This window comes from Hemitrygon akajei, chromosome 16 (genome assembly GCF_048418815.1).
Source record: "Hemitrygon akajei chromosome 16, sHemAka1.3, whole genome shotgun sequence".
In the NCBI taxonomy this organism is placed as follows: domain Eukaryota; kingdom Metazoa; phylum Chordata; class Chondrichthyes; order Myliobatiformes; family Dasyatidae; genus Hemitrygon; species Hemitrygon akajei.
The window spans coordinates 25,641,049-25,662,986 of NC_133139.1; the positions used below are offsets into that span (position 1 = coordinate 25,641,049).

The following is a 21,938-nucleotide window of genomic DNA, read 5'->3' on the forward strand; positions in this document are numbered from 1 at the left end:
ACCACCCGTGTCTGTGTCCTGCACGGGTCCACTCCCAACACCCCCGTGTAACACACGGTTCGCATGCACTCCGCTCACTCGCACACCCTACTCACTCGCAGTTCACTCTGAACTATATTGCCTCTTACTCTTATTGCCGATTACGCTGCTGGCGTTTGGGGCAGTGTGGTGAACTACATATACCTGTCCTACGACTCAGCGTGAGTTATTGCTGGCGTCTGGGGCAGCAATGAAGCTTCTCCATCTCCAGCGGTGCTCAGGGCTTCTTTCATCATGGCAGTAGCTTCCTCTCGGCTTTCACTACTGTCAGTCATGCAAGTCCCGCGTGGAGACTCAGGAATACCGTCGCACTCGGAGGTAGGTGGATTCTTCATTGCTATTGCTGTAACAATTCCATTTTGGCAGTCGGGGTTGCTAGCCCTGCGCTGAACCCCCTAAACTAGAGGATCGGTGTACTGCTATTAGTCTGGTCTCTGCCCTTTCACCTGTTTGGCATGGATTTCCCTACCAAGAGCCAAAGCATAAAGCGTTGCAAGGAGCAACTGGAGCAGAGTTGCAAGGGGGGACATAGGGTCAGGAGAAGTAGAGTCTGTGTGGATAGAACTGAGGAACAGTAAGGGCAAAAGGACCCAAATGGGTGTTGTCTACAGGCCACCAAACAGTAGCATGGATATTGGGTGCAAGTTGAATAGGGAGTTAACATTGGCATGTGGCAAAGGTAATGTCGCAGTAGTTATGGGGGATTTCAACATGCAGGTGAACTGGGAGAATCAGGTTGGTGCTGGACCACAGGATAGGGAGTTTGTAGAGTGCCTACGGGATGCATTCTTGGAACAGCTTGTACGAGAGCCGACCAGGGACAAGACTATTCTGGATTTAGTGTTGTGTAATGAACAGGATTTGATAAGCGATCTCGCAGTAAAGGAGCCATTAGGAGGTAGTGATCACAATATGGTAAGCTTTTATCTGCAGTTTGAGAAGGATGAGGGCAGCTCGGAGGTGTTGCAGATGAACAGGGGAAACTATGGAGCCATGAGGGAGGAGCTGGCCAAAGTTGACTGGATGGATAGCCTAGCAGAAAAGACAGTGGAACAGCAATGGCAGGTATTCTTGGGAATAATGCACAAGGTGCAAAATCAGTTCATCCCCCAGAGAAGGAAGGATTCAAAGGGGGGAAAGGGGCCACAGTGGTTGACAAAGGAAGCCAGAGATTGCATAGCATTAAAAAAAAAAAAGGAAATATGACAGAGCTAAGGTGAGTGGGAGGACAGATGATTGGGAAATTTTTAAGGAACAACAGAACTTAACTAAAAAGGCAATACGGGGAGAAAAAATGAGGTACGAACACAAGCTAGCCAGGAATATAAAGGAAGATAGCAAAGGCTTTTTTAGGTATGTGAAGAGAAAGAAGATAGTTAAGAACAATGTTGGGCCCTTGAAGAATGAATTGGGTGAAATTGTTATGGGAAACAGAGAAATGGCAGAAGAATTTAATGAGTACTTTAGATCTGTTTTCACTAAGGAAGACACAAGCAATCTCCCAGATGTATGGATGGGCCAAGGACATAGGGTAACAGAGGAAATGAAACAGATTGACATTCGGAAGGAAACGGTGATGAGAAGACTGATGGGACTGAAGGCTGACAAATCCCCAGGTCCAGATGGTCTGCACCCTAGGGTACTATAGGAGGTGGCCCTGGAAATTGTGGATGCATTGGTAATCATTTTCCAATGTTCCTTAGATTCAGGATCAGTTCCTGAGGATTGGAGAATGGCTAATGTTATCCCACTTTTTAAGAAAGGAGGGAGGGAGAAAACAGAGAACTATCGACCTCTCAGCCTGACATCGGTGGTGGGAAAGATGCTAGAGTCCATTATTAAGGATGAAATAGTGGCATATCTAGATAGCAGTGATAGGATTGGGCCGAGCCAGCATGGATTTACCAAGGGTAAATCATGCTTGACTAATCTGTTGGAGTTTTTCGAGGATGTAATCAGGAAGTTAGATGGGGGAGATCCAGTGGATGTAGTGTACCTCGATTTTCAGAAGGCATTTGATAAGGTCTCACATAGAAGATTGGTGGGTAAAATCAAAGCTCAGGGCATCGGGGGGAAGGCATTGACATGGATAGAAAACTGGTTGGCAGATAGAAAGCAAAGGGTAGTGGTGAATGGGTGTTTCTCGGAATGGCAGGTGGTGACTAGTGCCACAGGGCTCGGTATTGGGACTACAGCTGTTTACCATTTATGTTAATGATTTGGATGAAGGCATAGAAAATAACATCAGCAAATTTGCTGATGATACTAAGCTGGGTGGCAGTGTGACATGTGATGAGAATGTTAGGAGAATTCAGGGTGACTTGGATAGGCTGGGTGAGTGGGCAGATACTTGCCAGATGGCGTTTAATGTGAATAAGTGTGAGGTTATCCACTTTGGGAGTAAGAACAGGAAGGCAGATTATTATCTGAACGGTGTAGAGTTGGGTAAGGGAGAAATACAAAGAGATCTCGGAGTCCTTGTTCATCAGTCACTGAAGGTGAATGAGCAAGTGCAGCAGGCAGTGAAGAAGGCTAATGGAATGTTGGCCTTTATTACAAAGGGAATTGAGTATAAGAGCAAGGAAATCCTCTTGCATTTGTACAGAGCCCTGGTGAGACCACACCTGGAGTATTGTGTACAGTTTTGGTCTCCAGGGTTAAGGAAGGACATCCTGGCTGTAGAGGAAGTGCAGCGTAGATTCACGAGGTTAATTCCTGGGATGTCTGGACTGTCTTACGCGGAGAGGTTAGAGAGACTGGGCTTGTACACGCTGGAATTAAGGAGATTGAGAGGGGATCTGATTGAAACATATAAGATTATTAAGGGATTGGACAAGATAGAGGCAGGAAATATGTTCCAGATGCTGGGAGAGTCCAGTACCAGAGGGCATAGTTTGAGAATAAGGGGTAGGTCATTTAGGACAGAGTTAAGGAAAAACTTCTTCTCCCAGAGAGTTGTGGGGGTCTGGAATGCACTGCCTCGGAAGGTAGTGGAGGCCAATTCTCTGGATGCTTTCAAGAAGGAGCTAGATAGGTATCTTATGGATAGGGGAATCAAGGGATATGGGGACAAGGCAGGAACCGGGTATTGATAGTAATTGATCAGCCATGATCTCAAAATGGTGGTGCAGGCTCGAAGGGCCGAATGGTCTACTTCTGCACCTATTGTCTATTGTCTATTGTCTATAGAACCAAGTACAGGACACAGGCACAGAGATTGAGCTTGGATGCTTACACGGGCGTAAACGCCAAATGGCAAACTGGAGGGACCTTGACACGGGCCCTGATACAGGGCCTTGACTCAGAGAGACAGAGTCTCAGAGGTAAACCTTGAAATTGGAACCAAACTTAGAACAAACGGTTCTAAGCGGTCAGGAAACATAGTTATCACACAGGAATAAAACCAACAAAATGGCAACTAGTGGTTGTGACGTAGAGGTTCTTACACAGAGTCTTTGATGGAAACCAGGTGTGCCAGCATTAAAGAGAATTGGAAGCAATTTGGGAAATTAACGATTGGGACCATGGCATAATCAAAGAAAATTAGGAGCAAGATAGAGAATTAATGATCTGGATCATGACATAAAGCCCTGTCTCCAGCCATCATAGTTCTCCTGGTCATTGAGGCTCACAAACTGACAAGACTGTGGTCCTCTTGGGGGGAACTCTATTGTAGTTAGTCACTCGTCACTGGTCTCACTCACGCCTCACACTGCACACTGTACTGCTTCAGCCACGGCTCACCCCGTCCAAGGCGATCAGCCACGCGTGAGCAGCAGCGGCGGAACGGAAGCAGGGTTCCGCCAGCCATCCCTTTGTACCTGACCCACCCGCCCCCCCCCCCCCCCCCGCCTGCTGTGCAGTGTCCGCCAGCGTGCTGCGGACAGAACTGGCCGCTGCTTGTGCAGATGTGGCCGTGTTCGACAGACGCAGCCTGGCATGGAGCTGAGCGGATAGCCAAAAGCTTTTCCCGGGGTGGAATGGTTAATGCCGGCGGGTGACTGGAAGAAAGTACAGGAGGGCAGGGACAACAGAAGTAAGTTTTTACACAGCGGGTGCTGGGGGGAGCGGCAGAGGTGGGCATTTCAGAAACTCATAGACAAGAGAAATGGAGTGCTCTGTAGATAGATAGATAGATAGATACTTTATTCATCCCCATGGGGAAATTCAACTTTTTTCCAATGTCCCATACACTTGTTGTAGCAAAACTAATTACATACAATACTTAACTCAGTAAAAAAAAAATATGATATGCATCTAAATCACCATCTCAAAAAGCATTAATAATAGCTTTAAAAAGTTCTTAAGTCCTGGCGGTAGAATTGTAAAGCCTAATGGCATTGGGGAGTATTGACCTCTTCATCCTGTCTGAGGAGCATTGCATCGATAGCAACCTGTCGCTGAAACTGCTTCTCTGTCTCTGGATGGTGCTATGTAGAGGATGTTCAGAGTTATCCATAATTGACCGTAGCCTACTCAGCGCCCTTCGCTCAGCTACCGATGTTAAACTCTCCAGTACTTTGCCCACGACAGAGCCCACCTTCCTTACCAGCTTATTAAGACGTGAGGCGTCCCTCTTCTTAATGCTTCCTCCCCAACACGCCACCACAAAGAAGAGGGCGCTCTCCACAACTGACCTATAGAACATCTTCAGCATCTCACTACAGACATTGAATGACGCCAACCTTCTTAGGAAGTACATTCGACTCTGTGCCTTCCTGCACAAGGCATCTGTGTTGGCAGTCCAGTCTAGCTTCTCGTCTAACTGTACTCCCAGATACTTGTAGGTCTTAACCTGCTCCACACATTCTCCATTAATGATCACTGGCTCCATATGAGGCCTAGATCTCCTAAAGTCCACCACCATCTCCTTGGTCTTGGTGATATTGAGACGCGGGTAGTTTGAGTTGCACCATATCACAAAGTCCTGTATCAGTTTCCTATACTCCTCCTCCTGTCCATTCCTGACACACCCCACTATGGCCGTGTCATCAGCGAACTTCTGCACATGGCAGGACTCCGAGTTATATTGGAAGTCTGATGTGTACAGGGTGAACTGTAGGAGGGAAGAGTTAGAATTGAATTTCGAATACTGTAGGTTAAAAGGTCAGCACAGCATTTCAGCCCAAAGGGCCTGTACTGTGATGTGATGTTCTATATTGTTTGTTCAATGTATGGAAACCATTCTTTCATTCTGCACAATGCACGTGGGAGCAAACTATTCAATTTCCCGGGTTGAGGGAGTTGCAACACATACTTTTGCTCACGGTACTCAGGCTGGATTGAACCGAAATCGGCACCGGTTCCACCAAACGGAAGTCGCCCAGTGTTTAATCCTTGGCCCTCTGCTTTGTTTCCAGATGCTCCCGTACAAGTGGCTCTGTGATAGGTTGTGTATATTATGCGGAAGTAGTAGACAGATATGCTAAAGACGTTTTCAGATCAGTACATTGTAGTTATTTGAAAAAGTTCAGGGCACCTGGATGTCTGAACGAGACGACTTCCATCTTGTGAATTCCTCACTTCAGGGTAGTGTGGAGATTAGAGCAAAACACCAACACAGCACCAGTGACCCGGGTTCAATTCCGCCGCTGTCTGTAAGGAGTGTCACCGTGTGAGTTTCCTCCAGCTGCTCCGGGTTTCTCCCCCCATTCAAAAGACGGACAGTTTTTAAAGAAAGAAAGATCAGTTTTATTTGTCACATGAACATTGACTTGCTGAAACATACATTGGAATGCATCATTTGTGTCAATGATCAACTGCACGAATATGCGCTGGGGGCAGCCCGCAAGGCTGGTCCTGCTTCCGGCACCAACATAGCATTCCAACAACTTACTGACTCTGCGTTAATTGGTCACGAGGGTGTAATCGGATGACGTAGGCTCATCGTGTCACGAGACACTCCCAACAGCGTCAGCTACTGGGATTTAGATGCTCTAATTCCCTGGAGTATGGATAGCTGGTATCCTCAACCGCCACCTCTTCCATTTCGCGCACGTCTGCCCTCCTGCCACCCCACCAGGGATAGGGTTCCTCTTGTCCTCACCTACCTCCCCACCAGGGATAGGGTTCCTCTGGTCCTCACCTACCTCCCCACCCGCCTCCACATCCAGCTCATAATTCTCCGTAACTTTCACCATCTCCAGCGTGACTCCACCACCAAGCGCATCTTCCCCGCCCCCACTTTCTGCTTTCTATGGGGATCGCTCCCTACGCGACTCCTTTGTCCATTCATCCCTCCCCACAGATCTCCCTCCTGGTGCTTATCCTTGCAAGTGGAACAAGTCCCACACCTGCCCCTACACCTCCTCCCTCACTACCGTCCAGGGCCCTAAACAGTCCTTCCAGATAATGCAACACCTTACCTGTGAGTCAGTTGGGGTCATCGGTGTGGCCTCCTGTATAATGAAGACTTCCGACACAGATTGGGAGACTCTGCTTCACCGAGCACCCACACGCTGTCCGCCAGAGAAAGCGGGCTCTCCCACAAGCCTCCCATTTTAATCCCACTCCCCAGTCCAGAGCCTCCTCTACTGTTGCGGTGAGGGCACACTCAGGTTGGAGGAGCAACACCTTGGTGGCCATCTTGGAAGCCTCCAATCTGATTCACAGGGACATTGGGGCCTGGCCAGAAGGTGTCACTTCAGCACTGCAGGACTGTTTTGAAAGCCCGTACTGGAGCGTAATCAGGGAGGCGGTTACCCACGATCGTCTTGTCAACATCGGCGAAGATGCGAGTTTGTTGTCTGAATAGAAAGAAAATTGAATTGAGGACGCAGCCGCAGTTAAACAGAGCAAACCAGAAACCATGGCTGACTATAGAGGTTTGAGCTCTGCTTAGGGATGGGGACAGAGCGGGGGATTTGATGACTCTAAGGTCAGCAAGAGCCGGGCTGTCCTGTTCCATCAGGAAGGTAAAGCTCACAGAAAATTCACAGGCACCTTGGTGACGCCAGGGACAGGCGATGCATGTGGCAAGGCATACAAATCATAACAGTGATGCACCATCAATAACTCTCTGAGACGTGAGGCGAGATATCGGCTTTTATTGACCGGAAGAAAGAACAAGCAGCAATTGACCACCATGCTACATCCTGGAGACTGAGGGCAGGGCTCAGGCCCCAATCGCCTTTATACCGGGGTCTGTGGGAGGAGCCACAGGAGCAGTCAGCAAAGGGGGGGGGGGGGGGCGTGTCCAGACAGGTATATGTAGTTCACCACAAACAGACTGCAAGTCCATCCTGTGTGTCAACGACAGCGTCGCCTCCCTTCCTGGCAGGCTGAATGCCTTCCGTGCACCATTTGATACAATGAATAATGTGCCTTCGAGGAAAGCTCTCCCTCTCCTCCTTAGGAACAGGCGCCCTGTCTGGCCACAGCTGTGGTGAGGAGAATCCTAGCCAGGGTAAACCCTCGCAAAGCTGCGGGGCTGGACAGTATATCTGGTCAAGTGCCGAGGGATTGTGCAGTCTAGCTAACAGAGCTCTTCAAGTACAAATTTAAAATCTCTTTGCAACAGTCCTCTGTCCTTGCAGGCAGCCACTATTATAAGAGAACGACAGCAACAGGCCGAAACGATTACAGCCCAGGAGCACTGATCAACAATCATGAAATGCTTTGAGTGGCTGTTAAGTGGATCTTATAAAATTCCACATCCAGTTGCGTTGTTCCCTTTCCAGTTCACCTACCACTCAAACTGGTCCACTGATGCTGTCATAGCCCTGGCCCTTCGCTCCATCGTGTCCCACCTAGAAAACGATCCCGCTTCTGGTGTCCCACCATGATCGCTGATGTACGATCCCTCATACGACGGGATGTCGTTCATTCACTTCAGCTTGGCGTTTTACACGATCACCCTCAGAGGCTGGTGGGTAAACTGTCCTCGTTAGGACCCAACACCCCTCTCGGTAGCCTGATCTTTTCCATCCTGATGGAAAGACCCCAGTCTGTCCAGGTTGGCAGCAATAACTCAAGCTCCATCACGCTGAGCACTGGTGTCTCCCCAGGGCTGTGTCCTCAGCCCGCTGCTGTTGGATCACGACTGCACTGCCAGATCCAGCTCCAATTGCATCATCAAGTTCGCCGATGATACAACAGTGGCTGTCCTCATCAACAACTGTGATGAGTCGGCACACAGAGAGCAGCTGGAGAGGCTTGTCAAATGGTGTGAGAACGACAACCCGAGTCTCAACGTGGACCAGAAAAAAGAGATGATTGTGGACTTCAGGAAGGCACAGGTCGACCACTCTCCATTGCACGTCAATGGCTCTGCCATGGAGAGAGTGAAGAGCACTTGGTGTGCAGGTAACGGATGATCTACCAACACCTCCTCACTAGTTAAGAAGACACAGCAGCGTCCACACTTTCTGAGGAGATTGAGGCGTGTAAGTCTCCCTAACCCATTCTAACATCTTTCTACAGGAGAGTGTCCTGTCTGGTCCCATCACCGTGTGGTACAGAAGCTGCAAGGCATCGGACCACAAGATCCTACAGAGGACACTAAAACCCGACAAGAGGATCATCGAGTTCTCTCTCCCCCTCCCCACCTTTTTGTGATACGTACTGGGATCGTTACAGATGAAGGACCCAAAGCATTGTTGAGGGTCCCTACCACCCACCCCACAATCCCTTTGACCCAATACCATCAGGAAGGAGGCACAAAAGCATCAGGACTAGGACTGCCAGACAGGGGAACAGTTTCATTCACCAAGCTGTGAGACCGAGGGATACCCTGTCAGCTCCGAGGTCTCGACACTGGGACAGCGAGATGTTTACTGTTTACTGTTTACCTATGTAGTCACATGCATTTTGAGTTGTATGTTATTAATTTATTTGTGGTAATATTTTGTTTTATGTGCTGTGTGTGATATATGTTGTGTGGGTGCACCGTGGTCCAGAGGAACATTAGTGAATCTGCAGATGCTGGAAATAAATAAAAAACACAAAATGCTGGCAGAACTCAGCAGGCCAGACAGCATCTATGGGAGGAGGTAGTGACGACGTTTCGGACCGAAACCCTGATGACTCCTGATGAAGGGTTTCGGCCCGAAACGTCGTCACTACCTCCTCCCATAGATGCTGTCTGGCCTGCTGAATTCTGCCAGCATTTTGTGTTTTTTTATCCAGAGGATCATTGTTTCGTTTGGTTGTATATATGTACTGTCAGATGGCAATAAACTTAAACTTGAACTACTTTGTTCTGGACGATGCCAAACGGCCAAGTCCCTTTGGACCTCAGATGCCTTCTCCCACCCACCTGGTTTCTCCTACCGCCTTCTAACCTGGACCACTTCTTATTGTAGTTTCCTCCCCCTTCCTTTCCGATCCTGAACATTGGCTGTTTATTCACTTCTACAGAGGCTGCCTGACCTGCTGTGTTCCTCCTGCTTTTTGTGTCTGTTGCTCTGGGTTTCCAGAATCTCTGAGTTTATTATATGTCACTACAGACTACCCTGAGGTTCATTTTCCTGCAGGTATTCACAGCGGAACAGGGAAGCGCGATGGAATCAGTGAGAAACTGCACTCAGACAAAGGCTGACGAACAACTAATGTGAAAAATAAGACAAGGTGTGCAAATAGAAAATGAATAATTAAATAAAAATGCTGAGTATTTGAGTGGAAGAGTGAGTCCATTGGTTGTGGAATCAGATCAGAGTTGATTGGGCGAAGTTGATGATTGAAGGGTAGAAACTTTTCCTGAACCTGGTGGCGTGGGACCTCAGAGCCCTATACCAACCTGTGCACCTGCACCTGCAGAAGTGAAATGGGAGAGATGTTCTGTAACTGGCATGCTAATGTGGCAAGTGAGGAGTTGCTGCACTCAGTGGTCACTTTATTAGGTAGCTCCTGTGGTCACCGCGTGCATGTTCATAGTCTTCTTCTGCTGCTGCATCACATCCACTTCGAGGTTTGCTGTGTTGTGCGTTCAGAGACGCTCTTCTGCACACCACTGTTGTAACCTGTTATTTTGAACGGGTCTGGCCATTCCCCTCTGACCTCTCTCATTAACAAGGTGTTCTTGCCCACAGAACTACTGCTCACTGGAATGTTTTTTTTTCTTGCTTTTTGCCCCATTCTCTGTAAACTCTAGAGACTGTTGTGTGTGAAAATCCCGGGAGATCAGCAGTTTCTGAGATACGCAAACCACCCCGTCTGGCACCAACAATTATTCCACAGTCAAAGTCACTTAGGTCCCATTTCTTCACCTTTCTGATGTTTGGTCTGAACAACAACTGAACCTCTTGACCATGCCCGTGTGCTTTTATGCAGTGCTGCCACCTGATTGGCTGATTAGGTATTTGATTTAACCAGCCGGTGTACAGGTGTACCTATTAAAGTGGCTACTTTGTATATTTGCATAGTTTTGATAAAATTGCTCTTTTTTGGTTCATGTATCTCTAAAACATGGGTTATGTAGCTGTTGGATTATACAGAAAAGCTTTTTTTTTTAACCACAGTTCATCTTACAATACATTACCATAATAGGAACTACACATACAAACACATACCTTAGATTGGATGTCTGGATCCTGGTCAAGATTCTCTCCAATGGAAAATTCTTCAACAACAACAACAATAATCAGAAAGCAAAAAAAAACAAGAGATCTCAATAACTTAAACAAAGCCATGAGAAACTGAACAACTCAGCAGGTTAACATATGTGGAGAGAGAAACTGAATTAATGAATACATCTGAAAAGAATATGATTCTGATAGAAATAACCCAGGCACTTTTGTGTGAAGTTGTTGATGTATCCATTAAATTTATAGGATACGCATGAACAAGAATATTGTTCCTCTGGATATTTCAATAGTGTGTAATGCATCAAGGTATTGCCTGTACTTGTAATCAGCCTTCTCTCCTTTTGGCTATGTATCACAAATTCCTAGTTATGTTCCAATGAACTATTGCTTTCAGTGATCACCCAAATAATATCTCTACACTATTTACAGGTTCTGAAAAAGAGAATCGTACAGGAGCCTTAGGTCCCACACCACCAGGTTATTACTCTTCAACTGCCAGGTTCCTGAACCAGCTTGGAAACTTTGCTCACCTTAGTGCTGAACTGATTCCAAACTGTAGACTCACTTGCAAGGACTCAACAACTCACGATCTCGATATTAATTATTACTTATTTGCTCATCATTGTTAAAATTATTTGTTTTTTTTTTGTATTTGCACAGTTTCTCTTCTCCGGCACATTGGTTGTTCGTCCATCTTGGTTTGTTCAATGGTTCAATTTAATATCAGAGAATGTATACTGTATACAACCTGAAATTCTTATTCTTTGCCGATATCAACGGAACAGAAAAAACCTCCAAAGAACAAAAGACAGAAACATTTTAGAACCAATAAGCCCCCCATGCCAGCAATAGCAAAGCCCCTGGAGACCATGGTCTATAGTCCACCAGAAACTACTGTCCATCCCCACACTTCAACATCTCAGACAGGCCTTCTCTCTCACTAACGAGGGACAGAGACATATTGCTCCTGCAACAGTGAGAGGGGAGACCAGCAGCTCGCTGTTTTGATGTTACAATCTGCCAAGTTGCTTGACTGAGTTTCCCAACTTGAGGACCAACAGACCTATAAGAGAGAGCAGGGTTGCTTGAGTGCAGGGTTCTTCTATAGACAGCAGCGTACACCGCCTGCTGCCTCAATGTTTCAACCCTCCTCGATGCTTCAGTTGACATCGGCGAGGAATCGGGTCATCCACGGGGCCGAACCCTGAGGGCGCACGTCTTCCAGGCTGCTCCTGGAGATATTGAAGCACCAGACTGCATGGCGAGAACCCACCACCCATGAAGTTTGAGCTGCAGCTGCAGATCACGGACACTGGCAGGACCCCAGCCACCTTGAAAAGACAAAAGAGACATGAGAAGAGAAGGATAAGCTGTTTGGCGGACGAACTGGAAGAAGTCGCCTGGATCTGTAAAAACCTCTGGTGCCAACCTTAGCTTCTTCGACTCCAAACCACTCATTGATTCTACTACAATGAATGCCTGCAAGAAAATTAATCTCAGGGTAGTATATGATGACATATACAGTATGTGGTTTGAAAATAAATTTACTTTGAACTTTGAATTGTGTGAAAAAGAAGGTAAAACTGGAATTCTATTATCCCATGGGTTTTGAAGTCCTTTATGAATTCTTACTTTGGATGGAGATAGTCCTCCACAGTTTGAAATTCCACTCTTGCCCTTAATACCTCACAGTTATTGTGGACTGCCTCTTTCAATGGGCTGTATGCAAAAGTTGGCAAGGCAACGTTTATCAATAAATTCTGCAAATACTGGAAACCTTGATGAAGGATCTCAGCCTGAAACATCGACTGTGTATTTCCCTCCATTGGTGCTGCCTGATTTGCTGATTTCCTCCAGCATTTTGTGGGTGTTGATCATTTATTGATAAATGATAATGTCTTGGAGAAGGCACCAGTTTCTACAGAGAAACATGTTTTTTTTTACTATCCACTGTTAACTACTCTCAAGTCAGGTACCAGGACCGACATAATTTTGTCTCATACACTGTGCACATACTAAGAAAGAATCAAATATGGCTTCTGGAGAACTTAACTCTCTCCTTCAGGATCTTATTGAGAGCCTCGAGTTCTGCACTTGGACCACACTGAGGTCTGGTGAAACCCACCTGAGTGTCTACCTCACAAACTACCAGCCCACCAAGCCTACGAACCATGCCACACCCTGTGATTCTGTGCGGAAGCGTCTGTAGTTCTCATGTTGCCTTCATCTGTCACCTCAGAACCTAGAAAGTTAGAATGAAGCGGTTTATCCTTGGTCCTGAGAGACTGTCTTTTAGATGAAGCCCATGTAAAGCCAACACTATGCAGACTGGGACAACACCTCAAAGTTCAAAGTAATTTTAGTATCCAAGTACGTAAATGTCACCATATACAGCCCTGAAATTCTTTTTTTTTGCGGGCATTCACAATAAATAGAAAGAAGCACAACGGAATCAATAAAAGACCGCACAGAACAAGACAAACAACCAATGTGCAAAAGATATGAAGCTATAAACACAAAAAGTAAAAAATAACAACAAATAAATAACCAATAACTACAGAGAAGATGAGATGAACAGTGCTCGAAAGTAAGTCCTTAGGTTCTGGAAACAGTTCAGTTCTGGGGTAAGTGAAGGTGAGTGAAGTTATCCCCTCAGGTTCAAGAGCCTGATGATTGAGGGGTAATAATTGTTCCTGAACCTGGTGGTGTGAGTCTTGAGGATCCTGTACCTCCTTTCTGATGGCAGCAGCAAGAAGAGAGCATGGCCTGGAGGTCCTTGCTGATGGATGCTGCTTTCCTGTGACAGTGCTCCGTGTGTGTGGTGAACTACATATACCTGTCTGGACACGCCCCCTCCGCTGACTGCTCCTGTGGCTCCTCCCACAGACCCCGGTATAAAGGTGATGGAGGTCTGAGCCCGGCCTCTCTGTCTCCAGGATGTAGTACAGTGGTCACTCACTGTTTGTTCCTTCTTCCAGTCAATAAAAGCCGATACCTCGCTTTTACGTCTCAGAGTGAGTTATTGGTGGTACATCAGTGTGGTTGTGCTCCGTGATGGGGAGGGCCTTACCGGTGATGGATTAGGCCGCATCCGCTACTTTGTGTAGGATTTTCCATTCAAGGGTAATAGTGTTTCCATACCAGGCAGACTATATACCCTCCACTGCATATCGGGAGAAGTTTGGCAAAGTTTTAGATGACATGCCAAATCTACGCAGACTTCTAAGAAAGCGAGAAAGGATCTAGTGCTTTCTTGGCGCATACTGATGAATAAACTCTTCTCAGGCTTCCAGCCGGCTACAGTTATCGATTATAACTGACGTTTCAATGACAAACTCTGCCAGCTTCATGGCAGAATTTGTCATAGAAACATCGGTTAAAATCGATACCTGTACCCGACTGGAACCCCAAGAGAAGCTTATTCATCCTAAGAAAGCGTTTTATTCCTAATTTGAAAATCGGTGCTAACTGTCCCATTTAGCAAGCTCAAATGGTTATATAAGGTTAAAACAGCGACATTAACCATAACTGCTCTGCCTGTGATCTGCTAGGTGTTTTCAATCCCTTACAACATAGAGGAAGCCCAACAACTCTACACCAACCCTCAGTGTCAACTCACCGGTCCTATTCCCTCACTTATCTTCTTGAAATGTACATACCCATCAGCTCCACCCCCAAATGATTCGTCTGTCACCCGCCTGCACAAGGGGTAAGTGACTGTAACTAATTAACCTGCCACTATCTCTTCGTGAGACAAGAGTCACGGAGTCATGAACAACATAGAAGCAAGCCCTTTATCTCACCACATTCATACTGGTTTTTCTGTCCATCTATACTATCTCCATTTGCCTGCACTGGATCTATAAACATCTTTGCCTTGCCTACTCAAGTGCTGGACCAGATGTGTCTGAAACAAGTGATTGTACCTGACTGCAGCATTTCCTCTGCACTGTTCTCCATTTCAACCAACTGCTCTGTGAACATTTTCCCTCAACTCCTCTTTAAAACCCTCCTTTCACCTTAAGACCCAAGAGACTGTGCAGATGCAAGCAATTCTGAGCAACTGGAGGAAGTCAGTAAGTCAGGCAGCATCTATGGAGAAGAATAAGCAGTTGTCATTTTGGGCTGAGACCCTGGGTCCTGGCCTAAAAGGTTGACTGTTTGTTCCTCTTCATAGATGTTACCTGACCCACAAAGTTCCTCTAGCATTTGGAGTGTGTTCCACTTAAATACTATGCCCTCTTGGTTTTGACCTTGCACTCAGCGTCAGTAAGACAAAAGAGCTGAGTGTGGACTTCAGGAAGGGTAAGACAAGGGAGCACATATCAATCCCCAAAGAGGGATCAGAAGTGGAGAGAGTGAGCAGTTTCAAGTTCCTGGGCGTCAAGATCTCTGAGGATCTAATCTGGTCCCAACATATCGATGTAGCTATAAAGAAGGCAAGACAGCGGCTATACTTCATTAGAAGTTTGAAGAAATTTGGTATGTCAACAAAAACACAAAAACTTTTATAGATGTACCATGGAGAGCATTCTGACAGGCTGCAAATCTGTCTGGTCTGGGGGGGGGATACTGCACAGGACCGAAAGAAGCTGCAGAGGATTGTAAATCTAGTCAGCTCCATCTTGGGTACTCGCCTACAAAGTACCCAGGACATCTTCAGGGAGTGGTGTCTCAGAAAGGCAGCATCCATTATTAAGGACCTCCAGCACCCAGGGCATGCCCTTTTCTCACTGTTACCATCAGGAAGGAGGTACAGAAGCCTGAAGGCACACACTCAGTGATTCAGGAACAGCTTCTTCCCCTCTGCCATCCGATTTCTGAATGGACATTGAATTCATGAACACTACCTCACTACTTTTTTTTAGTTTCTATTTTGCACTACTTAATTTAACTATTTAATTTAAATATATATACTTACTGTAATTGATTTGCTTGTTTTTTCTATTTATTCTTGTATTGCTGCCACAAAGTTACAAATCTCACGACATATGATTCCGATTCCTCTAACCTGCACATCGTTCTGGAAGTAAACTCAGTGGCCACTTTATTAGGTACACCTACTCGTGGATGCAAATATCTAACCAGCCAATCATGTGGCAGCAACGTGACGCTTAAAAGCATGTACACACAGTCAAGAGGTTCAGACCAAGTATCAGAATAGGGAAGAAATGTAATCCAGGCAGTTCTGTGAGATAACGAGAGAGGTCAGAGGAGAACGGCCAGACTGGTTCAAGTCAACAGTGGCGTGCAGAAGAGCATCTCTGAACACACAACACGTTGAACCTTGTAGTGGATGGGCTACAGCAGCAGAAGACCGTGAAGATATGTACATTCAGTGACTGCTTTATCAGGTACAGGAGGGACGTAATAATAAGCTGGTAAGGAAGGCGGGCTCTGTCGTGGGCAAAGTACTGGAGAGTTTAACATCGGTAGCTGAGCGAAGGGCGCTGAGTAGGCTACGGTCAATTATGGAAAACCCTGAACATCCTCTACATAGCACCATCCAGAGACAGAGAAGCAGTTTCAGTGACAGGTTACTGTCGATGCAATGCTCCTCAGACAGGATGAAGAGGTCAATACTCCCCAATGCCATTAGGCTTTACAATTCAACTGCCAGGACTTAAGAACTTTTTTTTAAAGCTATTATTAATGCTTTTTTGAGTTAGTGATTTAGATGCATATCATATTATTACTGAGTTAAGTATTGTATGTAATGAGTTTTTGCTACAACAAGTGTATGGGACATTGGAAAAAATGTTGAATTTCCCCATGGGGATGAATAAAGTATCTATCTATCTATCTATCTAGAATGGAATACGGAATGTGGAAGTGGTTAGCGCAATGCTTCACTGCACAGGTGAGCCAGGTTCAATCCCACCACAGTCTGTAAGAAGTTTGTACATTCTCCCTGTTTCCCTCGGGATCAATAAAGTATGTCTGTCTGTCTGTCTTGCCGTGTGGGTTTCCTCTTGGTGCTCCAGTTTCCTCCCACAGTCCAAAGACGTACCGGTCGGTAGTTTCATTTGTCATTGTAAGCTGTCTCGTAATTAAGCTCAGATTAGATTGGGGTGTTGCTGTGCAGCACAGCTCGAAGGGCAGGAAGGGACTGTTCCATGCTATATCTCAATAAATAATATATAAAAAAGCCCCAAAATCTGCTATCAGTAATGAATGCAATGAACCTACTGCATTATTTTAGAAGTTCTCTTGATCCAAATATCTAATCAGCCAAACGTGTGGCAGCAACTCAGTGCATAAAAGCATGCAGACATGGTCAAGAGGTTCAGTTGTTATTCAGACCAGACACCAGAATGGGGAAGAAATGTGATCTAAGTAAGTTTGACTGTGGAGTAATAGCTGGTGCCAGACGGGGTGGTTTGAGTATCTCAGAAGAGCGTCTCTAAACGCACGACATGTCAAACCTTGAAGTGGATGGGCTAGAGCAGTAGAGATCCACTCCGGGTCCACTGAGTACATATCTTGACTAAGCAGATGTGATTTATCAAGAAACTGATAGATTAACAAGATGGAATTCTAGGAGTTGGATAATTGATGCGTCGCACCACCTCATTGTCTGACCTGTGAACCAGCTATCCCAGCCATTCCGGGACAGCTGCTCCGGAAAGCAGACAATTTGGATCCACACGTGGCGATGTCATAATGTTGCATATTATCGAACGAGGGAGGTGCGCAAAACAAAGCAGGACTATTGTGAAGCATCCCACTGGGCAGTCTGACTGTGTTTGTTCGCAATGGGTGATGTAATGAAGTGGGACTGAGCGTTTGTCACCATTCCTTCATTGTTGCTGCATCTAAATCCTGGAATTCCCTCCCTGGCACAGCAGGAGAATCCTCACCAGAGAGCTTGCAGTGGTTCAGGAAACAGCTCATCACCACCTTCTCCGGGGGAAGTCCAGGTTGGCAATAAATGCTGAAAAATTAATGAAAAGCATTTTCTGCCTGGCTGGGAAAGGAGGTAATTTCTGATATCATTAATCTTACTTGTAACCCCTAGAGAGCCTGTACTTGGTGCAGGAAAGCTGAATAAAGTTGAGTTCACACACAGAATGACAGTACCATATTCATATTGTGGCTTTAACATTTTGTGCAGTAGCTCCTCCCTTATTCTTGGCAACACCCTAAATCTGGAAAACACTTAAAACTGCTCTGTCCAAGCCTTCTCCTTGTGAATCATTTTGTTTGAGGAAATCACTTGGAAGGCCAGTGTGGATTTGGGCAACTATTTCTTCGTTCTACAGTATGAGTAAGTGACCCTTCGCTTTGTATTTGAAAGTGTTGAGAAGAACAGTTCTCTATGGGAGAATGATGATTTCTGTGATTGTGAAGTGCATGCATTTGAAGGTTAGGTACATGGTACACCAAGCATTAAGGAAGATTAACTGCACAGGAATTGTGCAGCTTGATCATTAGTAAATTTAATTCTATTTATGGATTCAGGAATAGCTTCTTCCCCTCTGCCATCCGATTCCTAAAAGGTATTGAACCCAAGAACACTACCTCACATTTTTTATTATATCTCTTTTTGCACTATTTTTAATTTAACTTTTTAATACACACAAACATGTATATATATACACTTGTAATTCATCTGTTCATTTAAAAAAATATTTATCACATATTGCATTGTACTGCTGCAGCTAAATTAATGAATTTCATGACATATGCTGGTGATATTAAACCTGATTCTGATTCTAGAGGATGTTTATGGAAAAAGATAAATATTGATTATTACAATTTGGATACATTTCCTGTGAGTGTAGAGTACAATTGATAAGAGGTAATTATTCTGCTTGACAATACGCAGTTACTGCAGGTACTGCAAATCCGGAGCAGGAAAGGGGCTGATGGTCTGATCAATAGGTCAGGAAGGTGGCAGGTAGAGTTAAGTCAAAAGCTGAACAAAATAATGCGCCTGGGAGAGTGCAGCAAGCAGGGGGATATAAAATAACTGGGAAGTCAACAAAATAGTTAAAAAAAACTCTCTGGTTTTAGTGCAAACACAGAATTTAATGAGGTAATGCCAGAAAAGTTTGACTGCAGTTTGAGCTGGGATTACAGTTCCATCGTCACATCACAGCAACGGAAAGGTATAGCTGTAGAGCGATTGACTGATCTACTGTTCAGATTCAGAACCAGTATAACCTATATAAACAGTAAACAGGAAGAATCATTCCTCCTGGAATAGGGAATAGACAGATTTAAAGTGGTTGGTAGAAGAAGTTGGGGGAGATGAAGAAGTTTTTTTTACCCAGAGGTTGTTGGCGTCTGGAGATCACTGCTTGAGAGGGTGCTGAAAGCAGAAGCCCTCATCACATTAAAAAAAAATCTTAGTTGTTTATTTATTTACATTTTTATATCTAGTTTATTTAGAGATATAGCCCTTCCAGCCCAATGAACCCATGCTACCCAATTACCCCTACTAACTGTTGCGTCTTTGGAATGTGGTAGAAATCCAGAGGATCCCGAGGAAGTCCACACAGACACAGGGAGAACGTGTAGACTCCTCATAGACAGCAGTGGGAACTGAATCCGGATTGCTGATGGTGTAATAGCGTTATGCTTTGCGTTATGTAACTATGTTTCTGGAGTAATAGCCTACAGGATTAGACCTAATGCTGGAAAACGGGATTGGGCAGGTGAGCGTCAGCATTTAGACAAAGCCCGGAGAGAATATTAGACACAGTGTCATTGCCTGAGAGAGGGAATGTTTACACCAGAGGCAGAATAATGGCTGATTCATGGAATGGAGGAGGTTTGTCTTTTGAAAATAGATTAAGCTGACTGGTATTCCATTGTTTGAAAGAATGGGAGGCAACTTCATGAAGAATCAAAAGTTCTTACAGGTCTTGACAAGTTAGATACAAGAATGGATACTCCCTAGGCGTCTACATCTAGAACTAGGGTCACAGTCTTAAAATAAGGGGTTGGCGATTCATGACTGTAATGAGAAAAAGTTTCTTTGTTGAGAAGATTAAGAACGTTTGGAATAATCCTGCCAGCAGTAGATCTGTAAAGTTCTTTGCATTGCCTATTCAAGTGCAAGTTCAGATGTCCCTTAAACATGTAATTGTGCCTGATTGCACCGTTTCTTCTGTAGTGTGTTCCAGGTATCAACCAACTGCTGTGTAAAAAACATTTTCCCTCAACTCCCCTTTAAAACCTTCCTTTCATTTTAAAACACAAGAGTTTCTGCAGATGCTGGAAATTCTGAGCAACGCACACACAAAATGCCGGAGAGACTCAGCCAGTCAGACTGCATCTACGGAGAGGAATAAACCGGCGACATTTTGGGTCACTGCATATTTTCAAATCTGCGGTCAAGGTTTTAAGGTATTAAAGGAATAAAAAAGAGATGAGATTTGTGGAGGCACCGAGTTAAACCGACACAATAAAACACCATCTCCTCTGTTTTGCTCAGCACCAATTCACAGCTGCTTTGGGATAATTTTGTCCGGTGTTTCAATTCTAACCTGTTTCTCCTGGTGATGGTTTCACAGTTAAGGACATGGTTTCTCTGACTCTCTAACCAGTTAGGAAGGATCAACATGAACTTCAGGACTTTATTGCTCTCTCCACAGATGCAGCCTGGCCGATTGAGAATCTCCTGCATTGAGTGTTGTAGAACATTACTTTCAGGGGGCTAATCTTTAGTTCAGTAAAGAAGAGCCCCAAATGTGGACTAATCAACAATGTCCAGAATTTGACCATCACTTCCTTGACAATGTCACCCCTTTTCTACTTATAACTCTAAGGGAGATGCACGTAACGATTCCAACCATATGAAATATACTCACTGGCCACTCTTTTAGGTACCATGCTCGTTAATGCAAATATCCAACCAGCCAATCATGTGGCAGCAATCATTAGCTTAAAAACATGCAGACAAGGTGAAGAGGTTCAGTTTTTGTTCAGAACAAACATCAGCAGAAAAAGCAATTATGAGAACTAAACAGAGATATTATGAACTAGGTGAAAGATCACATGCCATCCTTGCATGGCAGTTAAAAACAGACCAGACTTCTAAAACAATAAATGCAATTCGAACAAGAGTAAATAAAACTACATATAAACCTTTAGAAATTAATGAAACTTTTAAGAATTTTTATTCTGAGTTGTATAAATCAGAATCACAAAATGATAATGTCAAGATAGAAAGGTTTTTTATCACAAATAACTCTTCCAAAATTAAATATGGAAGAACAGAAGGGATTAGATGTGCCTTTTACATTGAAAGAGGTTGAAGAAGCTCTAGGATGACTTCAAAGTAATAAATCTCCAGGAGAAGATGGTTTTCCGCCTGAATTTTATAAAAAGTTTAAAGATTTATTAATTCCTCCTTTTATGGAGTTAATACATCAAGCGGAAAGAACGCATAAACTTCCAGAATCTTTTTCGACAGCTATTTTAATAGTATTGCCAAAAAAGATAGAGATCTTTTAAAGCCAGCATCATAAAGACCTATTTCTTTATTAAACACTGATTATAAGATAATAGCAAAAATCTTATCTAACAGATTATCTAAATACTTACCAAAATTAGTACATATGGATCTAACAGGATTTATTAAAAATAGACAATCGGCAGATAATGTAACTCGGTTATTTAGTATAATTCATTTGGCACAAAAGAGGGAGGAAATGAGCGTGGCAGTTGCTTTAGATGCAGAAAAAGCATTTGATAGATTGGAATGGGATTTTTTATTTAAGGTATTGGAAAAATATGGATTAGGAGTATCTTTTATAAAATGGATTAAAACCTTAAATACTAATCCCAAAGCTAAAGTAGTGACAAATGGTCAAATTTCAACACCATTTCAGTTAACAAGGTCAACTAGACAAGGTTGTCCATTATCACTTGCTTTATTTGTGTTGGCGATAGAACCATTAGCTGAATTAATTAGAATGGACCCAGATATTAAGGGTTTCAGAGTTAATCAGGAAGAATACAAGATTAACTTATTTGCTGATGATGTTCTGATTTATTTAACAAACCCATTGCACTTGTTGCGTAAATTATCCTATAGATTAGAAGAATATGGGAAAATATAAGGTTACAAAATAAATTGGGATAAAAGTGAAATTTTACCTCTTACTAAAGAAGATTATAGTCAATGTCGATTAATAACTCAATTTAGATGGCCGGCAAATGGTATAAAATATTTAGGTATAAGAGTTGATAATGATATAAAGAACTTACATAAATTAAATTACTTACCATTATTGAAAAAAATTCAAGAAGATCTTGATAAATGGATGGTATTACCAATAACATTAGTAGGTAGAGTAAATACCATAAAAATGAATATATTCCCTAGACTACAATACTTATTTCACTCACTACAACTACCCCAGA

General features: G+C 44.2%; 1 protein-coding gene across 1 annotated transcript in view; it reads left to right on the forward strand.

Moving 5' to 3' along the window:
• Nucleotides 1-17,686: 17,686 nt before the first annotated feature.
• Nucleotides 17,687-21,938, forward strand: part of LOC140739862 (proteinase-activated receptor 3-like) — a 29,406-nt gene continuing 25,154 nt past the window's right edge. The window contains exon 1 of the mRNA XM_073068464.1: nucleotides 17,687-17,829. Coding sequence (XP_072924565.1) covers nucleotides 17,826-17,829 — 4 coding nt within the window. The 5' untranslated portion in view covers nucleotides 17,687-17,825. The remainder of the gene's footprint in view (nucleotides 17,830-21,938) is intronic.